The 19,636-nt window shown below is 42.8% G+C and overlaps 1 protein-coding gene across 2 annotated transcripts in view; it reads right to left on the reverse strand.

Moving 5' to 3' along the window:
- mmp25a (matrix metallopeptidase 25a) overlaps window positions 1–10,901 on the reverse strand; it is a 28,281-nt gene extending 17,380 nt beyond the window's left edge. Inside the window, exons 1-3 of one of the 2 annotated variants that reach the window (XM_046307362.1) lie at window positions 9,555–10,901; window positions 8,669–8,801; window positions 7,834–7,981 (exon numbers count right to left, since the gene is read on the reverse strand). In XM_046307362.1, the coding sequence (XP_046163318.1) occupies window positions 7,834–7,981; window positions 8,669–8,708 (188 nt within the window). In that variant the 5' untranslated portion in view covers window positions 8,709–8,801; window positions 9,555–10,901. Of the gene's footprint in view, window positions 1–7,833; window positions 7,982–8,668; window positions 8,802–9,445 lie in introns of both variants that reach the window. The other variant, XM_046307360.1, reaches the window with a different exon arrangement.
- Window positions 10,902–19,636: the final 8,735 nt, after the last annotated feature.

Raw genomic sequence — 19,636 nt, forward strand, 5'->3', positions numbered from 1 at the left:
AGACGTCTTGCCTCAGCCGGATCGTCAGGCTCCCATGCCTCAGCTGGCTTGCCAGGCTCTCACGCTCCTGCCGGTTCGTCGGGCTTCCACGCCCCAACCGGCTTGCCCAGCGCCCATGTCTCCGCCGGTTCGCCCAGGTGGGACACTGGGTGGCGCCCCAAGAGGGGGATGGGGGGTACTGTCATGTCTGCTCCCGCTCTTCCCTCCCCCTGGCGCTAGAGGGTGCCAGGTTGCCTTGCATCACGCACACCTGCCTTCCCTCGTCACGTGCATCAGCGTTATTGGACTCACCTGGACTCACTTATCACCTGTTAATTTCCTCCCCTATATTTGTCAGTTCCCCAGCTCTGTTACCTGCTGCTGCATTGTATTGTTTTTGGTCTTTCTTATTAGTTTGCTGACGCTGTTCCTGTCTCATTCCATGTCCGTCTTTATTAAATGTTTTACTCCCCGTACCTGCTTCGTCTCTCCAGCATCATCTCACGTGACAACCTATTTCTTTGTTAACCGCTCAACACAGAATAGCCGTATGTGCGCACTCTCTCAAATCGTTTGGAGAAAATATTTGTTCAATTGTTTTCGTCATACTATAAAAGAATGCCACATGAATTCTAAGCAAATCTTGTTTGCTAAATTAACTAGTGTAGCCCACAGGTGTGTGGCATAACCACATTAGGACCACTCAAAGTACGCTATTCTTTTCTTCTGAAATAATGGTATTTATTGTGAAGGTGTAGGCTATATTACATGGATTAATTAGACTTTTAAAATGTAGATGGTCTGCATCAGTGGCTTGTAGGCTATGTATGACTCACATAGCCTACAGGAGGCAGTGGCCTCCTGTGAGTCAGCTGTGTCTACACTCTCTGTCTGTGTGTGTTGTGTGACACACCATCTGCATTACTGTGCAGTCTCTCTGGCCTGTGGACAATATCATTGTCAAACTGATCCAGTTTCTCCAACCATCTAGCCAACTGTCCCTCAGGTTGTTTGAAGTTACTCAGCCACCTCAGTGAGCTGTGATCAGTTCTCATTATACATTTCCTCCCCAGCAAAAACTGTCTGAAATGTTTAAGAAACACTACCACAGCAAGAAGCTCCTTCTTGGTAGGTGAAGACTTCCTCTCCTGTTTTGACAGTGACCGACTGGCATGTGCTTACTACTCTCTCTCTCTCTACCCTCGTGTTTCTAGGAGCTGACTGCCCCTATGCCTGTGTCACATGCGTCAGTATCCATTATGAAATCTAGATTTGGGCCAGGGAAAGCAAGTATGGGGGATGTGGTAAACTTGGAATTTAATTGGTTAAAGTCAACTTCATACGCTGCGTTACACTCAAACATTTTCCCCTTATCTGTCAAACTGTACAAAGGCTCCGCCATAGCTGCAAAATCTGGTATGAACCTCCTGTAGTATGACGCCAGGCGTAAAAAGATTCTGTCTCTGTTTTCATGGGGTCAGTCGACACTATCAGCCGAGATGATGTGTCCCAGGTAGCTCACCTGTGACCTGAACAAATGGCACTTAGATGGCTTCTCCTTAAGTCCTGCATGATCCAAACCTTGTCTAAACACTTCACATGCTCTTGGAATGTACGACCAAACACTATGATGTCGTCTAAGTACACCAAACATGTTGTCCACTGTAAATCAGCCAAAACCAGGTCCATGAGACGCTGGAAACTGCTTGGAGCATTTGTCAACACAAACCCCATTATCTAAACTCGAAAAGTCCTCTAATTGTCATAAAAAAACATTTTGCAACGATCCTCAGGGTGCATCTCGACTTGTCAGTAACCACTGGCAAAGTCTAAAGTGGAAAACCACTGAGCACCGGAAAGCAAGTCCAAGGTCTCATCGATCATAGGAAATAGATAAGCATATTTTAGTGTTCTCATTTAACCTTCTGTAATCCGCACAGAACCTGATTGAGCCGTCCTTCTTACTTACTAACACCACTGGTGTTGCCTATGGACTGCTAGATGGGTTAACTATTCCCCTTTCTAACATATCCTGCAAATGCTCGTCAAACTCTGCTTGCAGATGAACAAGCACCCGCCTCAATGCTCGTTTGATAGGCCTGGTGTCCCGTGTCAATCCTATGCTGGACTAGTTTAGTGCATCCCAAGTCAGAATCACCAGTGCTAAACATTCCCACATACCTCCCCACCATTTCCTTTACAGCTCTCAGCTGCACCGCAGTTAGCTGGCTGCAATCTATATAAGATAACTAACGAGACTGCCCCAGGAGAGCTCCTGATCGACATGTGTACTTTGTGCATTGAGTGTTTCGGAACATCTCCAGCGCGCTGATAATAAATAATTATTCATTTAAGTGTAGAATTTCCATGACACTACCAACAGGTTACTTGTATCAGTGACTAACGAAGGGCTCAAGAAGACCCTCAGTTTTGTCATTGTTTACTGTACCCTCAACTTTACCAGTTATAAACATTTCACTTCTGGAGGGGATAATCGTGCCATTCATCAACACCACTTAACACACTCCCCCTGCCACTCCCCTGAAAATCAAGGGAATCTGCTTCCCCAAAACACGTGTTTTATTTTTCACGTCAAGGACAGCCCCATATTTTACCAGAAAGTCTGTCACTATCAGTACACACTGGTCTGCGTTGCTAGCAATGACAAAATCCCAGGTCAGATTCAATGTTCATGACTGTGGACCAGGTCTCCAAGACTGAGAGAAACTGTCCATTTGCTACTTTAAAAACTTCTCTAGGATAGGGGGCATCATTTGGAATTTTGGATGAAAAGCATGCTCAATTTCAACTGCCTGTTACTTATCCACAGAATATAAGATATGCATATTAGTAGTAGATTTGGATAGAAAACACTCTAGTTTCTAAACTGTTTGAATCATGTCTGTGAGTATAACAGAACTTATGTAGTTGGCGAAACCCTCGGACAAACCATTCAGATTTTTTTTTTGAGGTCACCCTCTTTTCAATGAGTTTTCATTGGGATTCCAGATTTCTAAGGGACTTGCTTGCAGTTCCTACCGCTTCCACTGGATGTCACCCGTCTTTAGAACTTGGTTGAGGTGATTCCTTTGTGTAATGAAGAAGTACGGCCATCTTGAACAAGTGTCACATCATGTTTGATAGAGGCGCAAGACCAGAAAGCATGCTTGAGTTTGTTGTCTTCCTGTATTGAACACAGATCATCCCGTCTTCAATTTTATCGATTATTTACTTTAAAAAATACCTAAAGTTGTATTACAAAAGTAGTTTGAAATGTTTTGGCAAAGTTTACAAGAACTTTTGAGATTTGCACAAGTTGGAACCGGTGTTTTTCTGGATCAAACGCGCCAAATAAATGGACATTGTGGATATATATGGACGGAATTAATCGAACAAAAGGACCATTTGTGATGTTTATGGGACATATTGGAGTGCCAACAGAAGAAGCTCGTCAAAGGTAAGGCATGATTTATATTTTTATTTCTGCAGTTTGTGTCGCGCCTGCAGGGTTGAAATGTTCTCTCTTTTGTTTACTATGGTGCTATGCTCAGATAATAGCATCGTTTGCTTTCGCCGAAAAGCCTTTTTGAAATCTGACATGTTGGCTGGATTCACAACATGTGTAGTTTTAATTTGGTATCTTACATGTGTTATTTCATGAAAATGTTGTTTTTATATGAATTTATTTGAATTTGGCGCTCTGCATTTTCTCTGGCTTTTGACGTTAGCGTCCCACATATCCCAGAGAGGTTTAACCATGCTTTGGTATGGTTGCAATGTACCACTTATCTCCAGTAGCATTTCTCCATACCTGTTCATGTTCCATGGAAACCTGGACCCCGAGTCCACCACAAATTCATTCATTCACTTGCGCTGCTAACTCAAATTGTTCAATCCAAACAGTCCATTCATCTTCTTTCCCCTTGAAAGATTCTGACATGAACACTGGCTGGTCAATCCGACTGTCCATGGCATCCGGCTGATCCACCACCGGCTGTCGGTCGGCCAGTGGTTGTTGATTGCTGTTCCCGGGTTGTTCAACTTTTCCCTCCATTTTCCAATGCAGCTAACCAGCTAAAATTAGCCAAGCTCGTAAGTTGTTAGCTAGTTGACATGCAGATCCCACCATTGCCACCAATTTGTAACGAGCCTGTAAAGCCAATGAAAATCACACATAGTTTGACTAGCGTAAACAGTCCTAGGACACTGATTTCCCATAAATAACCAAGTTGTAATTTATTTGGATGAACAGACAGTGCACCCCAGCACTGACCCGCCGCACAATCGCCTCACCAAAGACTCTCCCTCAGCATGCTCCAGCATCCTCACATACAGCAACTAATTTGCATAACATTGTGTGATAGCCTGAGAGACTTTTGAATGTGTAAAACATTACACTATGAAAGAGAAAGTTGATAAGATTTTGGATTCCCAGTAGATTACAACGGCATTGGACAAATAGTTGCTTCTAGCTCTGTCAAGTTGGTTGTTGATCATAGCTAGACAGCCATTTTCAAGTCTTGCTGTAGACTTTCAAGTCAATTTAAGTCAAAGCTGTAACTAGGCCACTCAGGAACATTTAATATCGTCTTGGTAAGCATGTTATTGTCCTGCTGAAAGGTGAATGTCTCCCAGTGTCTATTGGAAAGCAGACAGAACCAGGTTTTCGTCTAGGATTTTTGCCTGTGCTTAGTTCTATTTCATTTATTTTTATCCTATAAAAACTCCCCATTCCTTGCCGATAATAAGCATACCCATGACATGATGCAGCCACCACCATTCTTGAAAATATGAAGAGGGGTACTTAGTGATGTGTTGTGTTGGATTGGATTTGCCTCAAATATAACACTTTTTATTCAGGACATAAAGTACATTTATTTAGTGCCTTATAGCAAACAGGATGCATGTTTTGGAATATTTTTATTCTGTACAGGGTTCCTTCTTTTCACTCTGTAATTTAGGTTAGTATTGTGGAGTAACTACAATATTTTTGATATCATCAGTCGTCTCCTATCACAGCCATTAAATTCTGTGACTGGTTTAAAGTCACCATTGGCCTCACGGTTTCCTTCGTCTTCGGCACCTGAGTTAGGAAGGACGACTGTATCTTTGTAGTAACTGGGTGTATTGATCCACCATCCAAAGTGTAATTAATAACTTCACCATGCTCAAAGGGATATTCAATGTCTGCTTTTTATTTTATTTTTACCCACCTACCAATTGGGGCCCTTCTTTGCGAGGTATTGGAAAACCTCCCTAGTCTTTGTAGTTGAATCTGTGTTAGAAATTCACTGCTCGACTGAGGAACCTTACAGAATTTTATGCGTGGGGTACAGAGATGAGGTATTCATTCAAAAAACATGTTAAACACTATTATTGTAAACAGAATGAGTTCATGCAACATATTATGTGGCTTCATAAGCACATTTTTACTCCTGAACTTCTTCAGGCTTGCCATAAGAAAGGAGTTGAATATTTCTGGACTTTTAGTTTCAAATTTTGTATTAATTTGTAAAAAGTTCTGAAAACATACTTCAACATTTACATTATGGGGTATTTTGTGTAGACCAGTTACACAATCTCAATTTAATCCATTTTAACCCACAAAATACTTTGAAGGCACTGTAAATGCATTAACTATTTATAAAAATAAATATATTTGTGGTTTATAAACTCTATAATTTGTTTACAAGCTTGAAAGCTGTACTTTTAGTTTATGGTTGACACAGCTTGTTGGCCATTAACCAATCTGTGTTTCTCAACTAGTTCAAATCACATGAATGCATCCAACTGGTATTTACAAATTCACTACCGGTATATTTCCACCTGGTTAAAAAGCGTTACTTTTTTTGTACCTTATTTAACTAGGCAAATCAGTTAAGAACACATTCTTCTTTACAATGACGGCCTACACTGGACAAACCCGGACAACGCTGGGCCAAATGGGACTCCCAATCACAGCCGGTTGTGATACAGCCTGGACTCGAACCAGGGTGTCTGTAGTGACGCCTCTAGCACTGAGATGCAGTGCCTTAGACCGCTGTGCCACTCGAGGGCCCTACATTGCCCAATATAACAATCCGGTCAGAGCAGACAATGCAGGGAACATTGTGAATGTTGAACATTGTTTTCCCGCTGTACCAAAACTGAACTGTGACCGTAAAACCCCAATACCTACTGATACGTGGGTTTGGTGAACTGATACACCCCTATTAGGAGCTTAAAAAAATATAAATATGTTTCAATATGAACATCTCCACATAGCCTATCTTCCCTATAGGTTTACATTAAAATGAAAATGCAAAAATACAGTTCTAAAAATGTAATAGGTCTTAGTTTGTATCGATGGATGTTCGTCTTATCTCAATCGCCCACTGGAGTTTATTGTTTACTAATTACCCACTTTTTTTTACCACTACATCACTGATATTAATACAAAATCTTAATAGTCTAATATTTCATGTGAATGTGATAATGCAATGACTGTGTGCTCCATTGATGTCTGTTTGTGCGGAACTTGATTAGTAATGCCTAGGATCAGAAACGTGAACGCTATGTCATAACTATAAAAATAAATAACTATGTGAAGGGTTGATGATTTTATACAATTCATCATTCCAACTGACTGAACAGTTGCTGATTCTGTGTGTCATTGTGAATAATGAATCATACCCCCCCCCCCTTTAGCGGTATAACGTTACAATTGTATAGCTAATAGGCTATGTGTTCGTAGATTCCTCTCTTTCCGGACCTCACTAAAACTCAAACCCCGGTAAATGGCTCTGCCTGCATATACAGTACAATTCATAAGACAAAATCAATGAAAATACGATACAATGTCAAACAAAATAAAATACAGCACAAATATTCTAGAAAAACGTACATTCTTCAGTAAGGTCCCCAAGCTATATTAAATTACAGAGCTGTACCAGAACATCCAATTCTAATGTATTTTGTAGTTGGTTCCAGCAATGAGGTGTATTAAAACTAAAAGCGGATTATCCTAGTTCGGTGAGGACCTGAGGTTTGGTATCTCGTGATTTTATACTTTAACAAGTTAGGTAAATCGGAAGCTTAGTAGTAGAGCTTTGGAAACAATAAGGGAGGAATGAAGTGATCTACGGGATTTTAATAATGAGGACCAGCCAACCATTTGATACAGGATACAGTGATGAGGATTAAATCCGTCACCTGTGATAAAATGAAGGGCACTATGGTAGATGGCATCCAAAGGTTTATGAGTAATGGCTGCTGCATTCTGGTAAATGCTGTCACAATAGTCAAGAACTGGCAGGAAAATTGAATGTACTGTACAATTGGCTTCTTGCTATTTAGGGACAGGCAAGACCCATTTCAAAAAAATAAAATAAGCCCACTTTAAATCTGAGCTTTTTAACTAGCACGTCTCTGTTTTTTAAATGTTAAATCGAGTGGAGATTATTATGGCCTAGTATGTTCCACGTAAACAGCTGGTAACTGAGTTGTTTCAAAATCTGGTAACTAAATTCATTCAGAATCTGGTAACTTGTGTTCTAGACATTGTCAACAAACATGGTGTATAATTGAGCAATAAAACCAGAGGAGGTGTAGTATATTGCCAATATACCACGGCTAAGGGCTGTTAAAATGCACGGCGCAATAAAGAGTGCCTGGATGCAGCCATTAGCCTTGGTATATTGGCTATATACCACAAACCCCCGAGATGCCTTATTGCTATTATAAACCGGTTACCAACGTAATTAGAACAGTAAATAGTAATTTATTGTCATACCTGTGGTATACGGTCTGATATACCACGGCATTCAGAGCTCAAACTAACCCGTTTATAACTAGTATTTTTCAGCGACATCATACCTCCAGGTGATATCATTCTTTTTCCAGCTCAGCCCGGTCAAAGCATATCTCTTTTTCCTCTTCCTCCTTCTCTTCCTCAGGTCTTCCGTTCCGACAATGTCAGGCAGGGAACAGCGAGGGGTCTTCATCAAAGAAAGAGTAGCATGGTCTGAGGGAGGAGAGGGAGGGGGGCCAGAGAGAGGGGGAGAGATAGAGGACATTCATATTTTTATAATTATATTCTATTCTTTCATCAGTGTGTACAATAACAGTTAGGGTGGAGAAACAAGGATGAAGTTATCCAGGCTCACTCTCTCTCTCATATATATATATATATATATATATATATATATATATATATATATATATATAATTATATATATATATATATATAAATAATTACACACACTACTGGTCAAAAGTTTTAGAACATCTACTCATTCAAGGGTTTTTCTTTATTTTTTACTATTTTCTACATTGTAGAATAACAGTGAAGACATCAACTATGAAAGAACACATATGGAATCATGTAGTAACCAAAGAAGTGTCGAGATGAGATTCTTCAAATAGCCACCCTTTGCCTTGATGACAGCTTTGCACACTCTAGACATTCTCTCAACCAGCTTCTCCTGGAATGCTTTTTCCAACAGTCTTGAAGGAAGTCACACATATTCTGAGCACTTGTTGGCTACTTTTCCTTCACTGTGCAGTCATATATATATATATTTGAATAAAACATTTTTTAAAACTATTTTATTTAATAACATTTAGGTATTTTGTCCATTTAGCAATTAAAGCATGTTTTTTTCCAATTAAACATAGACTCAGCGTTGCAAAAGTATGCTAAAGAGTTTACCCAGTGTTCCTGTCTCCTCTAGCCCAGCAAACCTCTGCATCTGGCGGAGAGCTTTCTGGATGCCCTCCCTGGTCTGGAGCCTCTCTGTGCGGGGGTCTGGAGGGGGCAGGTACCCATACCGACTCAGCCAGTCCTCCATAGAGAGAGAGGCACACATACATGCACAGAGTGATTCCTAATTCCTTGATATATTACAGAATAAGTAGTGATTAAGTGTTTTTGCACATGTGGAAGAAACACAAATGTTTGTGGAAAAAGACAGCTCAAGAATGATACCATACATGCACTTTGTACACACACACACACACACTGTGAAACTATCTCCAGTATGCATATACACTGGCCTCAGTTCCAAGGAATATTGTAAACATGCACCACCATATGCTATTTATTGTTAAACATTAGCCTGCCGACATTTGAGTCCAACAAGCTTTTCTTTTGTTTAAAACACATAACTACCATGAGCTTTTCTTTAAGTTTAAAACACATAACTGAAACATAACATTTATGGGCAACACCACAGTCAAATAATTCAATGCAAATGGCAGTAAGGATCTAGTGTAAATCATTAGTAGAGTCCCAATACTAGCATTGAACATAGTATGCCAATCTGGCTATTTGAACAATGCCTATTGTATGAAAACGTATTTAATATCTAATTATGTACATCTCACATGTCATATGAATCTGAGGGAATGTCATAAATGCGAATAATGAAGGTTATTAAATTGGTTGTCATTACCGGACTGGAAGAAGCGTGTAGGGTTTCCTACTTACCACTCCACGAGAGTACTGGTCAGCCGTTGGGGCACACAGCCCGATGGAGATTGTTAGAAGGAGCCCTGCTCCGCTCACCAAGATCAGACGATGATAACACATAACTAACCTGAACATGCGTTCGCTCACCACGACCTCTCGTAAAGATGGGCTACACAGGATGTCCGTTTCATTCCACAGCGTGTGTGACCACTTGAGCAGTCAAATGCTTGACTCATAACCGTTGGCTTCTCGGTGGACACTCAACCTGAGACCTTTGCAGCTCTCTGGATAACTCTGATGAATCAAATAAATAAATAGATATAAACAACCTTTTTCCTGAGTAAGCAGAGAAACCACAAGATGGGGAGAACAGTTCCTCAGAATAGTTGAAGATGCTTCTTTAGCAGAGCTCTGTCTCGGTCTGTTTTTCTCTTGCAACATCCCCTGAGACTAGGCTGGGCCTGCGCATGGATGGACATACTGTATAGATCAATAGGATGCACTTATAGTCAGCAGCCCCACCCCACCCTTTTTCTCTGGGTTCATTTTCTCATCCACTCCATTCTGGTAAACACACACACACACATACACTTTTTTTGTTTCCCTCTCACTCTGCAGAGCACTTGTTTAGAAAGTGGACATGTAAACAGCTTGTCCTGTATATTGCTCTATATACCCCATCCTGAAAAGGAGCTGTCCCACACTGCATCGAACCCATACTCCGCCTCTGATCCGGGGATGATAAGTTCAAGAGTACAAACGTCTTCAGAGAGTATGTTCAAATTGATGCCAAACGATGATGTCATCGGCGTACAGAGGCGACGGCAAACCGGCAAGAGAACTGACCCTGTGTCATACACATACCCACATGAGTTCAGCAGAACCCACAACACAGACGGTAACAGTATTCACCACATATCTTTCATTCAAAGCAGAGAGATGTGTATCTTTTTGTGTCACCACTGTAAAGGGCCAGACGAGATGAAGGAGAGAGGAGGGATGGAATGTAAGAAATAATCAATAGAGGGTCTGAGAGAGGATATGAATGGGGGCGGAGTATGGAAAGTGTGTGTGGGGGGGGGGGGGGGGGGGTGGGTGATGAGGTCCTGAAACAGTGGGTTCCACTCCTTCCTGTTTGCTGGGGCTGATGTTTGACACCCCCCGGGGAGAATTCCAACCTGTTGAGTATTGTGGTTATAAAAATAGATTAGATAGAGGATGTTTATGAGGAAGATTAAAACAGAGGAAGACAGCTGGGGATTTACGGAAAGAAAGAACGCAATACATACACTACATGACCAAAAGTATGTGGACACCTGCTTGTCAAACATCTCATTCGAAAATCATGGGTTATTATGGAGTTGGCCCCCCCCCTTTCCTGCTATTACAGCCTCCACTCTTCTGCGAAGGCTTTCCACTAGATGTTGGAACATTGCTGCAGGGACTTGCTTCCATTCAACCACGAGCGCATTGGTAAGGCTGGGCACTGATGTTGGATGATTAGGACTGGCTCACAGTTGGCATTCCAATTCATCCCAAAGGTGTTTGATGGGGTTGAAGTCAGGGCTCTCTGCAGGCCAGTCAAGTTCTTCCACACTGATCTCAACAAACCATTTCTGTGTAGACTTTGCCTTGTGCACGGGGGCATTGTCATGCTGAAACAGGAAATGGCATTCCCCAAACTGTTGCCATAAAGTTGGAAGTACAGAATCGTCTAGAATGTCATTGTACGCTGTAGCATTAAGATTTCCCTTCACTGGAACTAAGGGGCCTAACTTGACCCATGAAAACAGTCCAAAACCATTATTCCTCCACCAAACTTTACAGTTGCAACTATGCATTTGGGCAGGTAGCGTTCTCCTACCATCTCATATTGCTCAAATAAACAGCAAATTGGGTTTAAAAAAACAGATAAAGCAACACCTTATGGCAAAAAGCCTCTCCCCTATTTGACTTAAATAGTTTCTGTGTATGCATTGACATGTAGGCTGTGTGTGCCTTTTTTAAAAAGTATGTAGTTCTGTCCTTGAGCTTTTCTTGTCTATTAATGTTTTGTTTTATGTCATTCGGTTTTATGTTTTATGTGAACCCCAGGAAGAGTAGCTGCTGCTTTTGCAACAGCTAATTGGGATCCTAATAAAATACCAAACCCAGATTTGTCTGTCGGACTGCCAGATGGTAAAGCGTGATTCGTCACCCCAGAGAACGTGTTTCCATTGCTCCATAGTCCAATGGCAGTGAGTTTACACCACTTCATCGAAGCTTGGCATTGCGCATGGTGATATTACATTTACATTTACATTTAAGTCATTTAGCAGACGCTCTTATCCAGAGCGACTTACAAATTGGTGCATTCACCTTATGACATCCAGTGGAACAACCACTTTACAATAGTGCATCTAAATATTTTAAGGGGGGGTGAGAAGGATTACTTTATCCTATCCTAGGTATTCCTTAAAGAGGTGGGGTTTCAGGTGTCTCCGGAAGGTGGTGATTGACTCCGCTGTCCTGGCGTCGTGAGGGAGTTTGTTCCACCATTGGGGAGCCAGAGCAGCGAACAGTTTTGACTGAGCTGAGCGGGAACTGTACTTCCTCAGTGGTAGGGAGGCGAGCAGGCCAGAGGTGGATGAACGCAGTGCCCTTATTTGGGTGTAGGGCCTGATCAGAGCCTGGAGGTACTGAGGTGCCGTTCCCCTCACAGCTCCGTAGGCAAGCACCATGGTCTTGTAGCGGATGCGAGCTTCAACTGGAAGCCAGTGGAGAGAGCGGAGGAGCGGGGTGACGTGAGAGAACTTGGGAAGGTTGAACACTAGACGGGCTGCGGCGTTCTGGATGAGTTGTAGGGGTTTAATGGCACAGGCAGGGAGCCCAGCCAACAGCGAGTTGCAGTAATCCAGACGGGAGATGACAAGTGCCTGGATTAGGACCTGCGCCGCTTCCTGTGTGAGGCAGGGTCGTACTCTGCGGATGTTGTAGAGCATGAACCTACAGGAACGGGCCACCGCCTTGATGTTAGTTGAGAACGACAGTTTGTTGTCCAGGATCACGCCAAGGTTCTTAGCGCTCTGGGAGGAGGACACAATGGAGTTGTCAACCGTGATGGCGAGATCATGGAACGGGCAGTCCTTCCCCGGGAGGAAGAGCAGCTCCGTCTTGCCGAAGTTCAGCTTGAGGTGGTGATCCGTCATCCACACTGATATGTCTGCCAGACATGCAGAGATGCGATTCGCCACCTGGTCATCAGAAGGGGGAAAGGAGAAGATTAATTGTGTGTCGTCTGCATAGCAATGATAGGAGAGACCATGTGAGGTTATGACAGAGCCAAGTGACTTGGTGTATAGCGAGAATAGGAGAGGGCCTAGAACAGAGCCCTGGGGGACACCAGTGGTGAGAGCGCGTGGTGAGGAGACAGATTCTCGCCACGCCACCTGGTAGGAGCGACCTGTCAGGTAGGACGCAATCCAAGCGTGGGCCGCGCCGGAGATGCCCAACTCGGAGAGGGTGGAGAGGAGGATCTGATGGTTCACAGTATCGATATTAGGCTTGTGTGCGGAAAATCTTCCATGGAAACCCATTTCATGAAGCTCCAGATGAACAGTTGTTGTGCTGATGTTGCTTCCAGAGGCAGTTTGGAACTCGGTAGTGAGTGTTGCACCCGAGGACAGATGATATTTACGCACTACCCACTTCAGCACTCGGTGGTCCCATTCCCGGGAGCTTGTGTGGTCTATCACTTTGTGGCTGAGCCGTTGTTGCTCCTTTACATTTCCACTTCACAATAACAGCACTTACACTTGACAGAGGCAGCTCTAGCAGGGCAGAAATTTGGCAACAGCACACCAGACAACCAAATGAAAAATCTAAGTTAATTAGGCCAGTCTGCATGTGTGTTTGTATTTAATATCTTATTCTAGAACACAAATGGAACATTTTAATTGGAACAAGAATCAACCACCTTTATGCATATAATTTGATTTCCATGTACTGTACCTTACTGAACTTTCGAGCAGGTGACTTGATGGTTTGGTGTGCTGTGTTTAGGGATAAAAAAGACCTCAAATGCCACTGACTCTAGAACACAGCAGTATGTGTGTGTGTGTGTGTGTGTGTGTGTGTGTGTGTGTGTGTGTGTGTGTGTGTGTGTGTGTGTGTGTGTGTGTGTGTGTGTGTGTGTGTGTGTGTGTGTGTGTGTGTGTGTGTGTGTGTGTGTGTGTGTGTGTGTATTAGGTATGTGTCACGGTCGTCCTCCTCTTCATCTGAAGAGGACAAGCGAGAAGGATCGGAGGACCAAAATGCGGCTTGGTATGTGTTCATGATCAATATTTAATAAAAGAAAGCACTGAACACTGAATACAAACTATACAAAACCAATAAACAAATAACGACCGTGAAGCTATAAATGAGACCTGTGCTGACACAAGCAACTAACATAGACAATCACCCACAAACAAACAGTGCAACCCAGGCTACCTAAGTATGATTATCAATCAGAGACAACTAATGACACCTGCCTCTGATTGAGAACCATACTAGGCCGAAACATACAAATCCCCAAATCATAGAAAAACAAACATAGACTGCCCACCCCAACTCACGCCCTGACCATACTAAATAATGACAAAACAACGGAAATAAAGGTCAGAACGTGACAGGATGCAACAGTACAGTGGGCCCACTGATCGGTATGCATCACGGTTTGTGGCCCATGGTAACAGTACGGTAGGTATCTTTATATTTAAGAAAAAAAGAAAAAACACATCACCCTTTAAACAATGAACTCTTTATTTTTCCTATAGACACACAACTTTCCATTCAGAAAATGGCAGCATGACTGGCTAGGGGAGTCAAGAGGAGAAAAACATTCCAATTAAAAGTGCTTCTTAGCTTTGAGAACCTGTAGGTGCTTTGCCTTCTCGATTTTAAATTAACAGGGTACATACTTGTATTGCCTATACAATCTTTGGCTATGAATACTCCCACTGCTTTTGTTTTGTTGTTGGAAGGCAGCAGCGAGAGATTGTTCCAGATCAACTGTAATGTCAATACCATTGTAAAGCACAATTTCTCCCCTTTCCAACAGAATCAATTACATGACCTAAACGCTGCCCGTTTCTGCATAATTCAAGCAGGCAATGAGCCTCGTCGGGTCTTTTTAAAAATGGCGGGTAGGGAAGCGAAACTAATGCGTGATAGTGAGAAGGAGAGATGTTGTGTGGGGAAATTGCTTTTTTTCACTCGATCTGTCCAACTTATCGCCTCTATAAAGTAAATAAAACACTATAAAGAGTTTATAAAATGTGTCATTACATACCTATTTGAAGGTTTGTGTCGAATTTGAGTCGGGTTTTTAGGGCGGTGCTAAAGTGATCTTAGAAGTAAACAGCGGCTTTGAGAATGATGATCGCATGCAATGATGAAGAAAAATATGACTAGGTATCAACCCCTTGCCCCCGTCACTGTCCATTTCTTGATTTTAAATGATGAGAGAAGTGCTACACCTGGTGGAGAGAGATTGTAAGACAGAAATAGTTGCTTTATGCGTGCTGTATGTTATGGCATGACGCGTCACGATGTAACGGAGGGTCAGTTTTTTTCAACTTTTCTCCAAAAGTATAGAGCCATTACCATGTCGATCAACGCTTGAATAGAAACCTAGTTCACACCCCCGATTTTGACGTCAACACAGTCGCTACAGTCCCATTAGTTTTCTTTGTAGCCTCGTTTGAATGTTGTGGTTGCGCACATTTGTAGGAATGGGGTAAGTTTACGTTAAATGACATCATGTTAGAAGTGTTTCCACTCGAGTAGCCGACAGTGTCAAAGCAATGTTTGCAGACTGTACTTTGTTTGTTTACGGTCTTCTTACCCTCGTCATCATATTGAACGCTGAATCCAAAAGTTTCCCACACAGCGGATTTGAAAGACGGCGGTGCCTCTTCAAATTTGCTCCTCTCTGTCTCGCTAGCGCTCAACATTGTCACGTTGTAGTTGAGAGAATTTTGGTTTTCGTTTCCCATCTCTTCCTGGCACCCATTTAGGGAGGTTTCCTACTGAGATGTCATTGCAAATTGTCCATTGGTTGTTTAAGGGGCAGGGGGTTGCTGTCACTACGGTTGCCACATTGAGAAATTGCTGTGGAGTAAAGTTTGTCAGCCCTCAGGAGCCCCAAAACGGCCTGGTGCCCCAAGCAGTTGCCTGCCAAGCTACACGTCTAAGTGTGTGGATTTGAATGTACAATGTGCGGGTAGTCTGGAACGCAATAAGCAAATTATAGGAAAATGACAGGCATATCGTAATTCTGCGGTTCACGTGTGCTTATTGAACAGTAGGGGGCGGACCGAACTGTTTGACAACATACTGTGTACCGTTGCATCCCTAGTGTGCATGCGTGTGTGTGTGTGTACTCACCCATGTCTGCCTCCAGGTCAGGTAGACTAGATCTGTTCACAGATGTTCCTGCTGTAGGGGTTGCAGTAGCCCATCTCAAAGTCAAAGGTCTTGAGGATCAGGTCTCTGAAGTCGTGCCTCTCTATCAGACAAAACAGTTCACTAACCTGCTGCCCACCGTAAGCTCTAGTCTGAGAGAGAACACCAGACAGATGTTAATATACACAGAGCTTAGACACACAATACAGTCGTTCACAGTCACATGCATGCATGTACATGCATACAATTTCAGCTACATCATCAGTACTTACATTAACACAATATTCACTCCTACATTAACACAAAAACTCATAACAAAAGACATACACATGCTCACATAGACGTATCCTCATCTCACATTGATTAACTGCTACTTGAATGAGTCATTATTCACTCATTTTACAGATATAAAGTCCATATCAAAGGGATAGACTTTACGTTGCTCTTAGGGTCAGAAAATAGGCAGTGAAACAATACTGCATCCTTTGATCAAATTCCATCCATTCCAAGTCCTACATTTCCGGCAGAGAGAGAAAAAGATAGGGAGAGAAAGAGATGTGGATAGGAAGAGATTGTTTCAACTTGAATGTAGCAAGAACCATTGAATAACCAAAAATACTGTACATTACATTATTTAAGTAATGAAAAACTTTTTCAGTAATACTTCCAAGAATTGGAAATTGTTTTCATTGTTCAAATTCCCGACGTTCCCTTCACTACCATCCTATCTTCTCTATCGTTCCAATACATTTTTTCGCACAGTGCGAGAAAAATAAGGAACACTTCACATATTAATTGGTGGTTGCACACCAGTCATAATTTTCCTGCATATGTAGGTGGTGCGCGCTAGTGGCGTTTCAATCGGTGATGTCACTTGCTCTGAGACCTTGAAGTAGTGGTTCCCCTTGCTCTGCAAGGGCCGTGGCTTTTGTGGAGGGCGGCAGATTAAGGGTCATAAAATATTGTGTTGATAAAGGGTGGGTGGCGGGAGGATTTGAATAAAGGGAGAACTATACCTTAAATATATCTACAGGCTACAGGTTTTTCTTTCATTATTTTAGGCTCTCTCGCATTAGTGCGGTAAGCCTAAGCTTTAGGGCCTGACATAGGTTTACAAGTGCCAAATAGCCTACCCAATCGCCAAATGCTTTTTGGGAATGGTTAGAAAAAGTTAATCTAGAAGAAAAAGAAACGCACACCTATTGGCTAGCGGAGTAGAACACTTGAAAATAAAAAGGGAGCAGCACACTCTAGGAGCTTGGATGCAAAACATTTATTAGCAACATTTCGACAGCCAAGCTGTTTCCATTTTTTAAAAACCTTAGTTTAACTAGGCAAGTCAGTTAAGAACAAATTCTTATTTTCAATGACGGCCTAGGAGCAGAACGACAGATTTGTACCTTGTCAACTGGGGGATTTGAACTTGCAACCTTCCGGTTACTAGTCCAACGCTCAAACCACTAGGATACCCTGCCGCCCCCATCATCAGGGTATAATCACAAACACTGCGGTATGACTCGTTTATATAGTGCCAAAAGACACAGGTGTCTGTAATCATGGCCAAGAGTGGCCTAATATCATTGGTTAATTATCAAACACAAATTAAAATGGCATACAAAGAACAGCATACAAACAAGAAATGGATAGCATACGATCATAAATTCATTTTCGACTACACAAGCTTACCAACAATTTCAATGGCAAAGTCACAATAATCACAAGAATGGCTTCAGATCCAAGTCTACGTATAGTCACAACGCATCTACATATAGTCCCTCTTAGTGATTATGTGCGTCAAGGCATTATTCCACGGGGACTCAGGTGGCATAAAGACCCATCATTGGGACAGCGCACAGATGATTACTGTGAGCGCTGGTGTGCCATCCTGAACAAATGCTCTATTGATTTAATGACATTAAATTGTTGACCAGTTGAAGAAGGATTTTATTTAAATGAATACCACGATTAAAGACAAACGCATAGCTCTACAAATAGTTGTTAATGATGATGGCATATTCAATGAACTGATGAAAACTAACCAAGTTGTCTACAGAAATAAAGGAACTTAAAATCAAGAAATTCAACCAAGACAAAAAAGACGAAGGCCGAGGATAAAGTCTACTTCTGGAGAAACCCTGACAAGGGAGGTCCTGCTCCTCCTCTCCATGGCAGACGCAGGAAGGATGCCGCTTACTACGATCCACCCCCGTCTGATAAACGCTCTACAACCAGCGCCTCATCGGCTTCCAGTGGTAGTTTTTTATTCAACGAGAGACTGGACCGAACGATGGGCGGAGGTGGCCGCAGGCACGCGCATCGATGAGATGCCGCACCCGACCGGGTAAGAAGAAACGACTATCAGAGGCAGAGGAGACCGTTCACACGGTCCCAGAACCCAAGGGACTGAGTGTCTTTAATTTATCAAGCAAGATATTGAGCCCTGCCCATGTCTCTTTGCTTAATAAAGGGTTATCTTTTTGACTTACAACCCAGTGCAACGATTTTGATGTTAAGGTAGACATGTTTAAGTTTTTTTAGAAACATCCGTTTAAGGGCATCCGTTCTGACACTTCCATTGAACCAGTAGGTTGCTCTCCTGCACATACTCCGACTCCTTTTAGAAGCAAGAGTTATTTTATACATCCAGCAAATCACTCTATCGAGACATATTGCAGACTTGTGGAAAAAGATGTTGGACATCTCCTTAAGAATAAACAGGGGCCCAAATCTTTCCATAATTTACCTAAGGATGAAAAACAAGCTTTGCTTGATTTACAATCCGATACGTCAGTCCTTATTCGTCCTGCTGATAATGGTGGGTCGGTTGTACTCATGGATAGGACAGTTTATGTAAATGAGTGGCATAGACAGCTGCTTGACAACACCTTTTACAAGAAACTCAGAAGTGACCCCACTTCCCAATTTCAGAACACTATCTGTACTGTCCTAGATGGGTATTTAAGTTCTGATCAGATAACCAAAAAAGAACATGACTTTTTGGCTATACAACACCCTAAAATTGCCACTTTCTACACTTTGCCGAAATTACACAAGAATGTTACAAAACCTCCAGGGCGCCCTATTGTAGCGGGCATTGATGCAGTAACGGCCCCTATTGTAGCAGGCATTGATGCAGTAACGGCCCCTATTGTAGCAGGCATTGATGCAGTAACGGCCCCTATTGTAGCGGGCATTGATGCAGTAACGGCCCCTATTGTAGCGGGCACTGATGCAGTAACGGCCCCTATTGTAGCGGGCATTGATGCAGTAACGGCCCCTATTGTAGAGGGCATTGATGCAGTAACGGCCCCTATTGTAGAGGGCATTGATGCAGTAACGGCCCCTATTGTAGAGGGCACTGATGCAGTAACGGCCCCTATTGTAGCGGGCACTGATGCAGTAACGGCCCCTATTGTAAGCGGGCACTGATGCAGTAACGGCCCCTATTGTAGAGGGCTACGGCCCCTATTGTAGCTGGCACTGATGCAGTAACAGCCCCTATTGTAGCGGGCATTGATGCAGTAACGGCCCCTATTGTAGCGGGCATTGATGCAGTAATGGCCCCTATTGTAGCGGGCACTGATGCAGTAACGGCCCCTATTGTAGTGGGCATTGATGCAGTAACGGCCCCTATTGTAGAGGGCATTGATGCAGTAACGGCCCCTATTGTAGAGGGCATTGATGCAGTAACGGCCCCTATTGTAGAGGGCACTGATGCAGTAACGGCCCCTATTGTAGCGGGCACTGATGCAGTAACGGCCCCTATTGTAAGCGGGCACTGAT

The sequence above is a fragment of the Oncorhynchus gorbuscha genome, linkage group LG16 (assembly GCF_021184085.1).
Source record: "Oncorhynchus gorbuscha isolate QuinsamMale2020 ecotype Even-year linkage group LG16, OgorEven_v1.0, whole genome shotgun sequence".
Taxonomy (NCBI): Eukaryota; Metazoa; Chordata; class Actinopteri; order Salmoniformes; family Salmonidae; genus Oncorhynchus; species Oncorhynchus gorbuscha.